Source organism: Prionailurus bengalensis, chromosome B3, assembly GCF_016509475.1.
Source record: "Prionailurus bengalensis isolate Pbe53 chromosome B3, Fcat_Pben_1.1_paternal_pri, whole genome shotgun sequence".
Taxonomy (NCBI): Eukaryota; Metazoa; Chordata; class Mammalia; order Carnivora; family Felidae; genus Prionailurus; species Prionailurus bengalensis.
This window is the reverse complement of record NC_057355.1, coordinates 32,894,026-32,908,139: the sequence shown is the minus strand read 5'-3', so window position 1 is coordinate 32,908,139 and position 14,114 is coordinate 32,894,026. Positions and strand designations below refer to the sequence as shown.

Below are 14,114 nucleotides of genomic sequence, written 5' to 3'. Positions count from 1 at the left end.
TTATAGAAAACGGTTTCTCTTAAAAGCCTCAGAGATGACATTATTTCTACTCTAGAATTTTCCTGCAAGCTTCTTTGTTTGGCATTTCACATTTATTTACCTTTATGAACTTAGTTTTATATCTAGTTTCAGAAATCTTGAGATCTTTATTTAAAAGAGTCTAAAAAAACAAAGTGACATAATTCCTTAGTGCTTTGGGGAATTTAAAATTCAAAGTAAATAAAAAATACTTATTCTTCAGATTGAGAGGTAGGAAACTGAGTGGATAATAGGCTCTGTACAATAGGCTCTGTACTTTGTACTTGAATCTGCAAGTCCTACAGATTTGGGTCCTTTGGTTTAAGAAGAATTGTACCGAGGGGACACCTGGGTGGCTCAGTCAGTTAAGCATCCGACTTCAGCTCAGGTCATGAGTTCAAGCCCCGCATAGGGCTCACTGCTACCAGCACAGAGCCCACTTCAGATCCTCTATCCCCCTCCCTTCTTGCCCCTCCCCACTCACACTGTCTCTCAAACATGAACAAACATTTCAAAAAGAATTGTATTCAGTCTTCATGGAGCTTTCCCTCCCCCTCTCCCAGTGACCATCTTTCCAGGTGTTCCATGAATACTAAAAAATATGTGAGCTTTTCTTATCACTTTTCTTCCTTTCTGATACCTGAAGTACCTCCCATTTCAATTGTAGCTGTTTATAGACTCTTACAACCTCAATGATGACCAAGCATTTAGGGCCTCGTTGCTTCTCAACATGTTCCTCATTAGCCGCCTTACCCTTGGCAGATGAGAACTACCTCCGGGTACCACCACTGGATCCAAAAACCTTCCTCTGCATACTTCCTCCAGTTGTTCATTTATCCTCTGGATCAGTGGCTCTCATCTTTCTAATACCTTATACTTGCTGTTACCCCCTCTCTAGCACAGCCAACCTTTCACTCTCTCGGTTCTATACCTTCAGCAGTTAAGTGTGCTCAGACTCTTTCATCTTAAGAAATCAGTATAATTATAACCCTTATTCTGCTGCGTAGTCCTTACCACTGGCCTTTTACAAACCCCTGTCTTTCCCTTCACCAAAGAATTTCTTGATTACTGCGTCCACTCGTCCACTTTTCCATTGCTTACTCATGCTTCAGTCCTTTTCAATCTGGATTCTGCTCCTACAACTTTTATCAAAATTGCTTTTGGTAAGGACCAGTGACCTCCATATTGCTGAAGCCAGTAGACATTTTTTAGTCCTCATCTTAATCTATCAACAGTGTTCAACTCAACTACTCCTTCCTTTTGAAACATTCTCTTCTCTTGTATTTCATGATTGTATGGTTTTGTTTTGTTTTTTTTTTTCACAGCTCCTCCTGTCTACCCAGCCATCAAATACAAACCTTCCTTAGGGTCTGGTCCTTGGCTGACTTCTCCCTCTATGCTCTTCCCCAGTGATATCTGCTCCCATGGCTTCATTTACTGTTGGCATTCCAGTTACTTCTGTGTTTCTATCTCTAGCCAGGGCCTCTCTTCTGAGTCTCGGACTTGCACACCACTTGCCTCTTCTGCATTTCCTCTTGAGTGTCTCAGAGGCACTCAGCATGTCCAAGACAGAATTTATAATCTTTTCTGTGAAACCTGCTTCTACGGCATTAATCCCAATGTTAGTGAATGGCTTATCCTCACACCTTGTCTTCATCATCTGCTCCTCTTGCTTCGTTACTCCCACCCCACCAAATCTCAAATGACCAAATCTCATCATTTCTGCCCCCTGGATAGCTGTCAAGTGTGCCCCTTTCCTTCATTCCACTATCCTGAACCACCATCAGTCATGGCTAAGACTATTGCAGTAGCATCCTGTTTGGTCTCCTGTTCTGTCCCCTACCACATAAATCTGTTCTTCACACCACAGTTAGCATAAATTTTTAACTCAAAATTGATCTTCTTACTCCCCTGCTTAAAACCACGTAGTGAAATTAAACTCTTGGCATGTCTCTAAAAGCCCTTTATGGTCTGGGCTCCCTTTCCACCATCATTTCCTGTCATTCTTCCCATGGTTCACTGTGCTCCCACCACTCAGGACTTCTTACAGTCCCTCTGATACACCAGGCTGTTGTGCTCTGCTGCAGGACTTTGACATAAGCTGATTTCATCACCTGGAAGGCATTTTCCGCCCTTCCTTCTTTAAGTCTTAACTTTGGCGTCACCTCTTCCTCCAGGTTTGTCCTCTCCGCCTTATGTGCAACTATTAAGAAGTAACTGTAACTCTTGGCATTTCATTAAGTTCAGAATATTTTAAAATACTTAGTTCAATATCTGTCTTCCTCACTTGACCAGAAATGCTGTGGGCACAGCAAGCCAATACAGGGATTGACTGGCATACAATGGACACCTAATAAATGCTTACTGAGTGGATGAGTGAGCGAATGGAGAAATTAAGGCACAGAGGAGTAGACACTGTCATCTGCTTTCGTGACTTTACCTGTTTGGTAGTCCTTGTTTGGGTTACCTAAAATGTTCCCTTCCTTTTTTATGAGCCATAGACTACCTCTACTCCACTCTTACATTTCTAATTAATGTTTTCTGTCTATTGTTTGGAACTGGAGGAGAAACCTTCTGCTTTAGAGATTGTTTAATCTTAAAATGCTGTCTAATCTGATGATAAAAAAATAGTCACAAAGCAGTAGTCAAATGTGCCCTTGTATGTATCTCTAAATACGGGTGGACAGAGCAGAGATACCCTTATTATTCCCTGAAGTGAACTTACTGCCTCAGTTTTTTGTTGTTTCGTTTATGTGGTTTTAGTTTCTGCCTTTGCTTGAAGCATCTCTCAGATGGGCAGTTTTAGTCACTCAAGCCTTTGACAAATATGTTCAAAAGCGTGACTTTAAAAAAAAAAACCCTCTTAAATTTGTGCCTAGGAAACGAGCTGCTTGCAAATCAGTGAATGGTTCCCACAAGTACAAAGGGAACTCCAAAGATGTCAAACCCCCAGACCTCTGGATCCATCATGAGAGACTGGAGCTGAAACCCATCGATAAGTCTCCAGACCCAAATCCCATCATGACTGATACTCCAATTCCTCGGAACTCTCAAGATATCACACCAGTTGACAATTCCATGGACAGCAACATCCATCAAAGGCGGAATTCATATAGAGGTGCAGGTTATCCCCAAATATGGGGAGACTATTTCCATTTAAATCATTTTCTGTTTTCTACAATTGCCTCAATTTGGTGATTCCTATGCGAGGTTAGGTTTCAAGAAATCTGTGTGGTGGGATTTGGTCAACATCAGGTAAAGAATAGCTAACCTGAAGGAAAAAAAAAAGGAAAGAATAGCTAGCTTGTCGTGGGGGAGAGGTTCTGTACCCAGATAAGATAGCTTTCTGGATCTGTTAGGTCTCCTCTCATGTGTTGCCAACTCGATACTCAAACATTTGAGACAACCTAGCCCACGTCTGTACATTTCATCCTGTCCCTTCATTTGGAGTCCACCTGTCATTGTGGTTTTCAGAATGTTCTGGTCTGGATGCCCTTACTCACAGACACCACACTGAAGCATGGTAGGCAGCATTGTGTCAACTGCATTGACTCTCAGCAGAGACTTCCTGTAATGCATTACCAGTCATTCGCCTCTTTATTTCATTTCCTGCAGAAACACCTCATCCCCATCATGGTGTTTGTGAGTCCTGAGTCCCCCACTAGAGATGTTCTGCTGAGCCTACCTAGTGGCGTAGGGCATACACCTGTAACTAACCTCTGTATTTCATGTCTAGGGCATGAGTCAGAGGACAGCATGTCTACACTGGCTGGAAGGCGAGGAATGAGACCAAAAATGATGATGCCCTTTGACTCCCAGCCACCCCAACGTAAGTTAAAAGCCTCTCATTTGCCCTGTGCAATCAGTATATCTAGTCATTCTGGGGAGCAATTATGAATGATCTCTTTGACTTCACTTGATCCTAACACAAAAGATAACCCACTGAAGCTGGCACCTTGAGGGAAGAAATACCAAACAAACTTTGCAATATTATTCGTGAGACTATTTTCTTTAGATAAATAAGCTAAAAAGCTAACTCCCTCAGTCTCTCAGGAACAGGGAAGTTGCCAGTCTCCCTGACAATGTGCATAGCATCTCCATGGCACAAATGAAGAAGCCAAATTTCACAGTACTCCCTAGACTTCCTGATACGCACTCAGTGTTGATGGGGCACCTGTGGAATTTTTTCTAATTAATGGACTTTATATTTTAGAGAATTTTTAAGTTTATAAAACAGAGTTTTTAAAACACAATTTTTCAACCTTATTTGAAACCTTATTTGCCTCACTTTCATAAGCATAAAGTTACCTAGCCTTCTTTAATAACGTGTGAAATATCATGATTGAAAACCCAAAGGCAATGGGACAGACCAATTTCTTTTTTAAAACAACTGTGTCTTCTCCCTTGTCACTGTTTTCAAGATAGGGAAGCAGTTCAGACTAGCTAGCACAGTGGGGCTCTCAGTGCGGGTCCCTGCACCAGCCTAGAGTGATACAAAACCACCTGCCTACTAAGAGCAAGTTTAAAAAACTTGGAAGTATTTGCTCTAAGCTGAACAGGTGCCCAGTAAGCCTTAACACTGCCCATCCTGAAAGCATCCATTAGATCACTTTTCAATTTAACCTAAATGAGCCTTTGAATTTGTTATTCATTTCATAAGATGTCTGATTTCAGAACTCTCAGGCATCTTTCTGTTGACAAGTGGCAGGGATTTAAACCGCAGATACCCTACACACAAAGAAATGAACCATGACTCCCTATGCTTGGAAACTGGTGAAACACCCAAGTGTGTAAGTGTGTGCACACACACACACACACACACACACACACACACACACACTGTGCACAAACATGTAGGCACTAGCCTCTAAAAATCAGCTTTGGAAGAGAAAGGCTGATTCGTTAATAAGTCATTTCTGCACAAAGTAGTTTTTGCTCAGGGACCGTGATGAAAAATGAAGAGCCTGAACTTGGAAACATGCAGGGGGAAAAACATGGTTTTCCTCTTATAAGAGGTGCCCAGGATGGGGTCCCCAGGTTTAAAACATAAATGTCTTAAAAGAGTAAATCCATTAAAGTTGCTTTTAATTTATAGGAAGATGGTAGCTTGACTGCTTATTTGTTTCGTATAAGATTTTAGTTTTTACTTGAACTGGCTTATTTTTAAATGTTAAGGAGAAAAGATATGTTATACCAGTTGCTAACAGTTCTTTTTTCTTTCTTTGGGAAGGGGATGGGTAAGGTGTACACATAAATATACAGTATTATTTAATTTGTGTCTTAATGGTTGGGTGAGTGAGTGGAATCTTTAATTCAGGAATCTGGAAACCAGGTACCCTGATGTACTTGTGACCTTCAGGTTTTGAGATCTCCTTTTCTGCCTGTGGCTCCAGTCCTTTCAAGCTGCAGCTCCCTGAAGTCTGTCTTCACCATCCACCTCCCTATTGCCAGCATTGGGCTGGGCTCGGTCAGCCTTGTACAAGACCTTGCTCAGAAGCATCAGGATCCAAGTCAGCTGACAGCTAGTAATTGCCAGCTGTAATCTAGGCAGGCACTCTCACATTGTTTTCTTTTTCTACTTACTCTACTTGGAAAGATTGGAAATGCCTTTAAAAAGAGGAAGTCAATTTTGTTTTCTTGTTAGAGTCCTGCATACCTAGGATGCTTTGCAGGTTGGACTTCCTAGGTAAAAATCAGGAGGCTTCTTTCCCTCGTCCTAGCCTCAATTCTAGAAAATGCTGATTCTGAAGCTTCTTGCTCCTAAAAACCACCTATCTTCCCCCTAAAGGAAATGCTGACTCCCAGACTGCCCTGAACCCTCCTCTGCCAGCTTTTCCAAGTGTTTCATTCCGAAGGACCACCTGAGCCTTCTGGTCTCTTGGTGGAGCCATCTGCTTGTCCAGCAAGTGGCCAGGACAGGAAATAGCTGGAGAATAAAAGCATCCTGTTTATTGACTAGGATTTTTCTTCACCAGAGTAATTTTGAGTGGCCTCACAAAGATCTAGGGAGATCCTTGATGACAGAGACATTTAATAGACTCCAAAGGCTAATTAAGCTTTATCATAGTTTGTGAAGCCTTTACTTAGAGGGGAAAAAAAAGATCCCCTGTGTTCCTAATCAGCCCCACCTGTTTGCCTGTTTAAGGGTTTAGAGCTGACCATGTTGGTCTTAAACATGCTGTTTCTAAAAGTGCTCTAAGGGAGGACCAAAGAGAGGCTTATTCCCCAGCTGGGCTTCTGGTTTTGTTTGTTTGCATCTCAATCAATAATGAAGCCTCATTAAAGAAGTGTTTTGTCTTCATAGAAAGTTGTATATGAGAGATATCTGTGTGGAAACTTGGATTCTATAGCTAAATGCAGCAAATTTAATTCCTTAGCTTTTGTGGGATGGAAAGAGGCAATTAGGAAAGATCCATTTATATTTTAAAATGTGAATGGATGTGGCTGAGCTTCCAGACGAGAAGAGAAGCGGTCAGAGATGGTGCCGTAGGCCTGTGTTCCATACTTTCCTTACAACTTTGGAGTTCAGGCCCATTTGCATCCTTTTAAGAGACGAAAACTGATTAAGCGGCTACTCATTCATTCAGCCTCAATGCCTACTGCATGCCTCATCCAACTGTAAGAAAAATGGAACGCGTTAGGAATATAATCAGAGGGAAAGAGACTTGTATTTTTTTTTAGCAGGAGAAAAAAAAATGATAGAAACCTCAACCATCATTTGTTTGCTAATGGATTTATATTTTGTGACATATTCAGTTCGATGTTTTAATAACTCATGTAATCCGTGTTTATTGTAGAAGAATTGGAAAATACAGGTGAACCAAAAGAAATTTTTTTTGACTCCTGACCACTCTTCCCCACAAGATAATCCCCATAAACATTTTAGTACCTATTCCTCCAACGTTTTTTTGTTTTGTTTTGTGTGTGTGTGTGTGTGTGTATAGACAAATACATAGCAGTATGTTGATTTAAAAAAAAAAACAAATGTAAAATCCATGGCTAATTGTTCACATCCAGCTGCCACCCAGAAGCCAAGGGAACGGTCGTACCGCATGGGAGGGGCAGGGGCGGCTTTGCTCTTGAACTGTACTTGTGTGTGTGTGCAAGCACGTTAAGCACTTCTCTGTCTTGTGTTCGTTCACAGCTGTGATTAGTGCCCATCCCATCCATCCCCTCGATAACCCTCACCATCATTTCCACTCCAGCAGCCTCGCTCCTCCAGCCCGCAGTCATCTCTACCACCCGGGCAGCCCGTGGCCCGTTGGCACATCCCTGTCCCTTTCAGACAGGGCCAATTCCACAGGTGAGAGATGAGGCTCGAGCCCCCGATGGAAAGCATCCTGGGAGTTGGCAAGCCCAGATGGGGAGGACTTGCCCTGCTTAGAAGGATTTGGAATTTTTCTGTGTTATTTATGTATCATAACATTTCTGTTACTGACTCAAATTTGTTTCTATAAAACTCACCCCATTTTCTTCTCCCTAAGTTGTTAAGTACTCAGTGCAAGGTGTTCTTTCAGTAAAAACACAGTAACTCTAATCACATAACCATGTCCTGTTCCATCAAGTTGCATCTTAATTCAGTGATGTTTTCAAGTTTATTTTTTTAATCTTACAATCTGAAAGGAAATCTCATTCTGGGTGATTTTTCAGACACTAGAGGTAGCCTTTGCCTCATAGTCACCCTGATGTTGGGAGGGTCTGGAGGGCAGCCATAAGGTAAATTCTCATCTGAGGTCTCACTGCATTCCTCCTGCTGTGGCCCGGAGTGAGAGGAGTACCGCGGGGCCACATTGAATTCTGTGCCTCAGATTGTACACCTCAGGATGTGCCCGGTGGACGATTGAAGTTACAAGGGGCTGCACAGACACAGATCATCTCTAAACAACAGGTAGAAATTAGCCTAAAAATCTGCAGTGCATTGCCAGACAACCATGCCCCAGTTGGGATATCTCAGGACATAGCATTATCAAAACAGTTTTAGGGAGGAAATCGTGAAGGTGAGGAGACAGTAAACGGAACAAATACTGTACTTCCTCATTAGATGAGAATGAACTTCCATCTTCTCAGTTTTAAGGCAAAAATCTAGTAGCTTCTCATATGTACAGTATGTTCTTTTTCCACCATTTGAAACTTGTCTATTAATAGTTATGACGTTACTAGTAGGACTAAATTTTGGTCGTTCTGGAAAACAAGAGAACTTCAAGTGAATTTCATTTTTTAAAAGCACCTCAAAACCTCATGCTAGAAGTTTGGGTTGCCAGTAACACTCCCCCTCCCCTTTAAGTTTTGATCAATTTGAAATATACCTAAAACATCAAATGAAGGTCAAAGCTTTATTTAGGGATCTACTGACTCCCACAATTACCTCTCCCAAAGCTTTACTTGGTTTGGACAACGCCACTTAAACCCACATCAGAAATTGGCCTTATGCTCTCTCCCTCAAGATCCAGGTTTGGGGTCCTGCCCCAGGGAGAGACCATCTGCCAGAGGCTGTATGGAGAACCACCCTCTGGCTCACAGACTTAGTCTCAGAACAGGGACCAGAGAGCAGACCTCCAGATGTGCTCTTATAAAGCATTTTTATGTCCTGGCTCTGTTTCTCTATTTTTAAGCCAGAGGAGTCCCACCCACTAAGATGTGGGCCTGCCAGAGTGCATGGTAGGCTCTTCCCATCCAGATTAGCCCCTCTTCCTTCCTCTCAGACTAGGAGGGGTCAAAGGTTGGCAAGAAGCAGGGCAGCCCCGCCCAGCCCTCAGCCAGGTAGTCTAGTGCTGCTGAAAGCACTAGTCTGTACGGACTTGGGCAGAGAGTGAAGAGAAGGCAAAGTAAAGATCTGCATCACTAGAGGGTTCCTCACTTTAATGACCAGGGGGATAAAGAAGGTAAACTAATGACTGGGAAAGTCACTGAAGATAGATTTGAAACATAGAGCAAGTCTCTAGAAATCATCTGCATTCTCTCACTGTTGTATTTCCCTGTGTCTCTGGAGCTCCGAGCTGCCACCAGCCCTGCACATGCGGGCTAGGCGTGACTCGGACCGGCCAGGGCAGTCCTTGCTCTGGAGACCATTTACTGTGTCACCACCACTTGACGTAGGAAGAGCACTTTCCTTTTGTCCAAGCCCTTGGCCAGTGTGAACTTTGTGTCTCTTAAACTCTGAGAGGTAAGTCAGTCAGGAAGTAGACTCCTCACCAAGCGGAAGTTTAGTTACAGCATAGTTTTCCTCGGGAGCCAGCAGTGTTGCACACTTTCAGGGCACACCCTTCACTGAGAGTATAGTGTGCCTGGTGCCCTCTGTAGTTACACCACAAGACAGCCCTGGTCTGTGGCAGCAGGCCAGGGCTCTCACTCATGTAGGCAGCCCTATCTTCTTTTTTTACATTTCCCACCATCTCTTTGGCCCTCAGAAGCTTATGTATGAAACTAAGGCCGTTGAGGCAGCCGAGGTAGGCCTCTGTGCCCAGAGCTGACCCAGCCGCCTGCCGATACAAGCTGACGGTCCCGATTGGAGCCTGTCTTTTTCTCTGCTACTCCCTGCAACCCTCCTTGACCAGCTTCTCCCTGGCCGAGGATCACACGGAGTGGGTCCAGCAGCTCCCAGCTGTGGCTGTGGCTGTGGCTGTTTAAGCAAGCACAAGAAACAAGGTCCTTGGTGCACCTCTTGAGAGGATGAGAAGTGACCTAGTCCTAGTAGGGTTATCATCACAGCCAGGCTTTCAGCACTAGGGGGAGGGGAGTCCCTCATCCCTGAGACCCAAGGTCTTTAAGCTAAGGGAGTAGCACTCGTGACTGGTGTGACTTGTCTCCTAAGAGCCCAAGGGAAGAGATTCAGTGATACCTCAGCAAAACAGGCAGGGAAATAGGTTGGATTTCTTCAGGCTACTCATGCATTACTACTTAAAAGGGTTTATTTTCCTTTTTAAGGTTGAGGACTCTAGGAGTCAGGGGAGGCCCTCCTCCTGACTAGCTGGTGCAGCCTATTTGAGGAGAGCTGGTGCCTCTGGGCCCCTTCTCAGGACAGGGATGTTGGTCTGCACCCCTGTTTGAAAGGGCTTCCTCTTATGGCCAGCCTGGGTCTTGGTGCTGCTTCTGCCGCTGCAGGGTCAGGGGCCATGTGGTACTGGAAATGGAAGGGCAGTTTGACGTGGTAGTTCAGAGCATGAGCTTGGGAGTCAGAGCACAGGGGTTCCGATCCCTGCCCTACCCATTCTGTCTGCATCTTTGGGCGATGCCTAACCTCCCAGTGCCTTCTGAGTTAGTATGAGGACTGAGGGAGGTAAGGAATACGAAGGGCATAGCATAGTGCCTGGCTCAGCATAAGCACTCAGTAATTTACAAAGAAAAGAGCCTTATCAATTATTCAGGTCCCGTGTTCAGCACATTTCATACATCTTCTCAATCCTCAGTGAGTTATTTTATTCTTCCTGTTTTGTAGGTGAAAAGAAAACAGAGAGTTTCAGTGACTGCCACATTCACCCAGTTAGTGTGCCAGGATTAGAGTCCAGGTTTATCAGACTCCAAAGCCAGTGCTTTTTCCATCCCCCCATGCTGCCTTCTAGAACAGCTCTGAGCCCTCTTCACGTATTTTGAGATTATCACGTTCTTCCTTAGTCTCCCCCTTCTCCAAGCTGATCTACCCCTGTTTTTCCCTCTGGACCCAAACACCCCTCCTATGGCATGCTCTTAAAGCTATTTGCAGACCTCTGGACTATTTGGTTGTCCAGGTCTCACTTGAGCTGTGGGGCTGTTGCTCTGGTGAGGCTGCACACAGTCCACAAAGGATATATTCACCACCTGTGGCATTGCTTCTCCTGTAGTAACCACCAGGCCTTGTGGGCAGATACTTGTCAGGTACCCAGCCAGCCTTAGTGACTAGATGTGTACTCTATGAAAGACCAGCTTCTAAGGCTGAGTGTCAAGGAGTGATGTTTTAATCTCTTTTTATACTTATTTACATCTTAATAGACAGTAGTCTCAGGAACCTTTCTGTGTACTACACAGTAAGTACTGAGGAGAACTTTAAATCTGTAAAATTGTGACCACTTAGCTGTGTAGGTGAGAAGGTTCCAGCAGAGCGGCTGGTTGACAAAATTCTTTGGGACTCTCTTAGGTTAGTTAGTCCATTCCTACCTGGCCTTGTCAGTAGTGCTAAACCATCTTCCCTTGGACTAGCACTGATCCTAAGTGCTTATTGAACTGGTTTCAGGGGCCCTTAGAAGTAGCCAGAACCCCGGTATGTGCGTATGTTTCATGGTAGAAGAAATGCTAACATTTAGACTTTCCTGCTGTAGAATCCGTTCGAAATACCCCCAGCACTGACACCATGCCAGCCTCCTCGTCTCAAACATGCTGTACTGATCACCAGGATCCTGAAGGTGCTACCAGTTCCTCTTACTTGGCCAGCTCCCAAGAGGAAGATTCAGGCCAGAGTCTTCCTACAGCCCACGTTCGCCCTTCCCACCCATTGAAGAGCTTTGCTGTGCCGGCAATCCCGCCCCCAGGTCCTCCCACCTATGATCCCGCGTTGCCAAGCACACCATTACTATCCCAGCAAGGTGAGTGAGGGCGGCAGCACCACTGGAGGGACCCTTTGGCTCTGGCTTATGGCAAAAGTCACTTCTTTGAAAATAACAAAGCAAGTATTTTCCAAGCTTATCCTAGCAACTTAGAGTAGCTGGAAGTCATTGCCCCTCTCAGGAAGTATATGGGCTCCCCTCCTTGGGGAATGCGTATGAACCAGAGAATAATTTGGTGGGGAGTGAGGGCTGACTTTTCAAATCGTGTTTTGGGTGCAGAATCCTTGATGGTAAAACCCAGTGGCCATGGGTATGGGCAACAGATCTAATCCATTCAGTTTCCCAGAAGTGCATCATCCTGTAGGGTTCCTACAACCTAGAGAAGGATCAGGGAGGCCAAGACACGGAAGCCAGGGGACCCTTTGGATGGGAAGTCTATATTCCCTAGGTTCACGTGGCCCAACAAAATCCCCTGACCTGAAAGGCATGCTTTTCCCCCACTTCTCCGCATTATTATCTGTTACGATGGTTTGTTTTAGAATAAGTCAGTGGTTTTCAAGCTTTTTGGTCTCAGGATCCCTTTATACTCTTAAAAACTATTGAGACCATGAGAGAGCTTTTCTTTTTTTTTTCATTAAAAGAAAAATTTTTTTTAATGTTTATTTATTTTTGAGAGAGACAGAGACAGAATGTGAGTGGGTTAGGGGCAGAGAGAGAGGGAGACACAGAATCGGAAGCAGGCTCCAGGCTCTGAGCTGTCAGCACAGAGCCCGACACGGGGCTCAAACTCACGAGCCATGAGATCATGACCTGAGCCGAAGTCGGACATTCAACCGGCTGAGCCACCCAGGCTCCCCAAGAGAACTTTTCTTCACATGGGCTATATCTGTCTATAATTTACTATATTAGAAATTAAAACTCAGAACATTTTAAACTATTAATGCATTTAAAAATAGCAATAAATCTATCATTTGAAGATAGCTTATTTTTCTGAAAAATAACTTCTCAAAACAAAAATACAGTGAGAAAAGTGACATTGTCTTCTGTTTTTGCAAATCCCTGTAATGTCTGGCTTAATAGAAGGTAGCTGGATTCTCATACCTACTTCTGCACTCAGTCTGTTGCAGTATGTTATTTTGGTTGAAGTACAAAAAAATCTTGGCCTCAGATAAGTTGGAAAAGGGAAGAGTATTTTTGTAACCTTTTCAGATAACGGGATATTCTTTTTTGATACTATAGCAAAATGCAAGAAGTTGTAGTTTCTTATAGGTTTGTTTGTAATGTGGAATCAGAAACCATACCCATGAACTGTTCGTACTCTGTTCCATTAAAATCCATCTATCTTGTACTTTGAGTGCATGATATCAAACATCACACATTAGTCATTTGGAAAATACTGGTTCAGTAAGTTATACAGATCCTCCAAGTCTTGACCTATTTCATTATACAATATCTAAAAATACATTTATTAATATCCCCAAAGGCTGTGAGTATTAGGAGGCTCTGAAGCTCATGCTGGCAGACACAAGTTTTTCAGGATTCTAATTTTCACTTGAAACTTAAATTTTATCGCTAGCAGTAACTACTGTCCATTGTTTCTCTTGAAGTGACTGGATTTTTGTACTTTCTAGAAAATTTCTACAAACGCTCAAGTCTGAATAACTGGTTTGCCTTTCTTTGGACTAACGGTGTTTCATGATAAAAGCAACAATTGCGCTTGTAACTCAAGCTGTCACAAATGCCTTACTCGAAACAGCCACCATCCTCGAGTATATAGCAGGAGTTCTTTATGCAGACTTTCCATCTTGTCACGTAGAATATTGAAAAGATGTGTAATCAAGTTGAGATTTAATAAAATAATTTTTACTACTTCATTAAGGATGATCTTAATGAAACAGTCAAACTGTTTTGTTTTTTTCATTGCAAGGGGTGTCAGCTGATGACTTACAGTTTGGTGCCACTGCCTTAATTTGTGCTGAGGCTCCAATAGTTTTACCCACTGCTTTCATACCCTGAGTGCAAAGGTGAAAAATGTCTTCATATTATTTTGAAAAGAATTTTGACCTCCTGGACATCCCACAAGGATTCCATGGATACACCAAGGTGTGGTGACGCTTTGAAAACCATAGGAGTAGATTAGTTTTCCAAAGCCAAATGGAGTATTTTCTCTGGCCTCTGAGATGCCATACTTTCTCCCTCCTTCCATCTAGTGAAGCCTTTTCAGAGCCCGATCTGTGCACTGGGTCTGGGTGCGCCCCTCACCCAGAAGCAGCATTTGGACCTTAGTTGCCTTGGTGCGGAATGGGGGGAGCGCGCTCAGCCCTACACCTGATGGTGTGCTTTCCCCCTCAGCTCTGAACCATCACATTCACTCGGTGAAGACAGCCTCCATTGGGACTTTAGGAAGGAGCCGGCCTCCTATGCCAGTGGTGGTTCCCAGTGCCCCTGAAGTGCAGGAGACCACGAGGATGCTGGAAGACTCCGAGAGTGTAAGTTCCTGGGCCACCAGCCCAGCCACGATGTCTAGGTGCACGTCCCACAACCTGCGAGTGTGCTGGTCACACTGATCCTCGGTGCTGG

General features: G+C 43.8%; 1 protein-coding gene across 9 annotated transcripts in view; it reads left to right on the top strand.

Annotated features, from left to right (window-relative positions):
• Positions 1-14,114, top strand: part of NEO1 (neogenin 1) — a 242,707-nt gene that overhangs the window by 225,808 nt on the left and 2,785 nt on the right. For 7 of the 9 annotated variants that reach the window (XM_043555065.1, XM_043555062.1, XM_043555059.1 and 4 more), the window contains 5 exons: positions 2,898-3,136; positions 3,755-3,847; positions 7,163-7,321; positions 11,310-11,573; positions 13,887-14,023. In XM_043555065.1, coding sequence (XP_043411000.1) covers positions 2,898-3,136; positions 3,755-3,847; positions 7,163-7,321; positions 11,310-11,573; positions 13,887-14,023 — 892 coding nt within the window. The remainder of the gene's footprint in view (positions 1-2,897; positions 3,137-3,754; positions 3,848-7,162; positions 7,322-11,309; positions 11,574-13,886; positions 14,024-14,114) is intronic. The other 2 variants (XM_043555067.1, XM_043555066.1) reach the window with 1 other exon arrangement.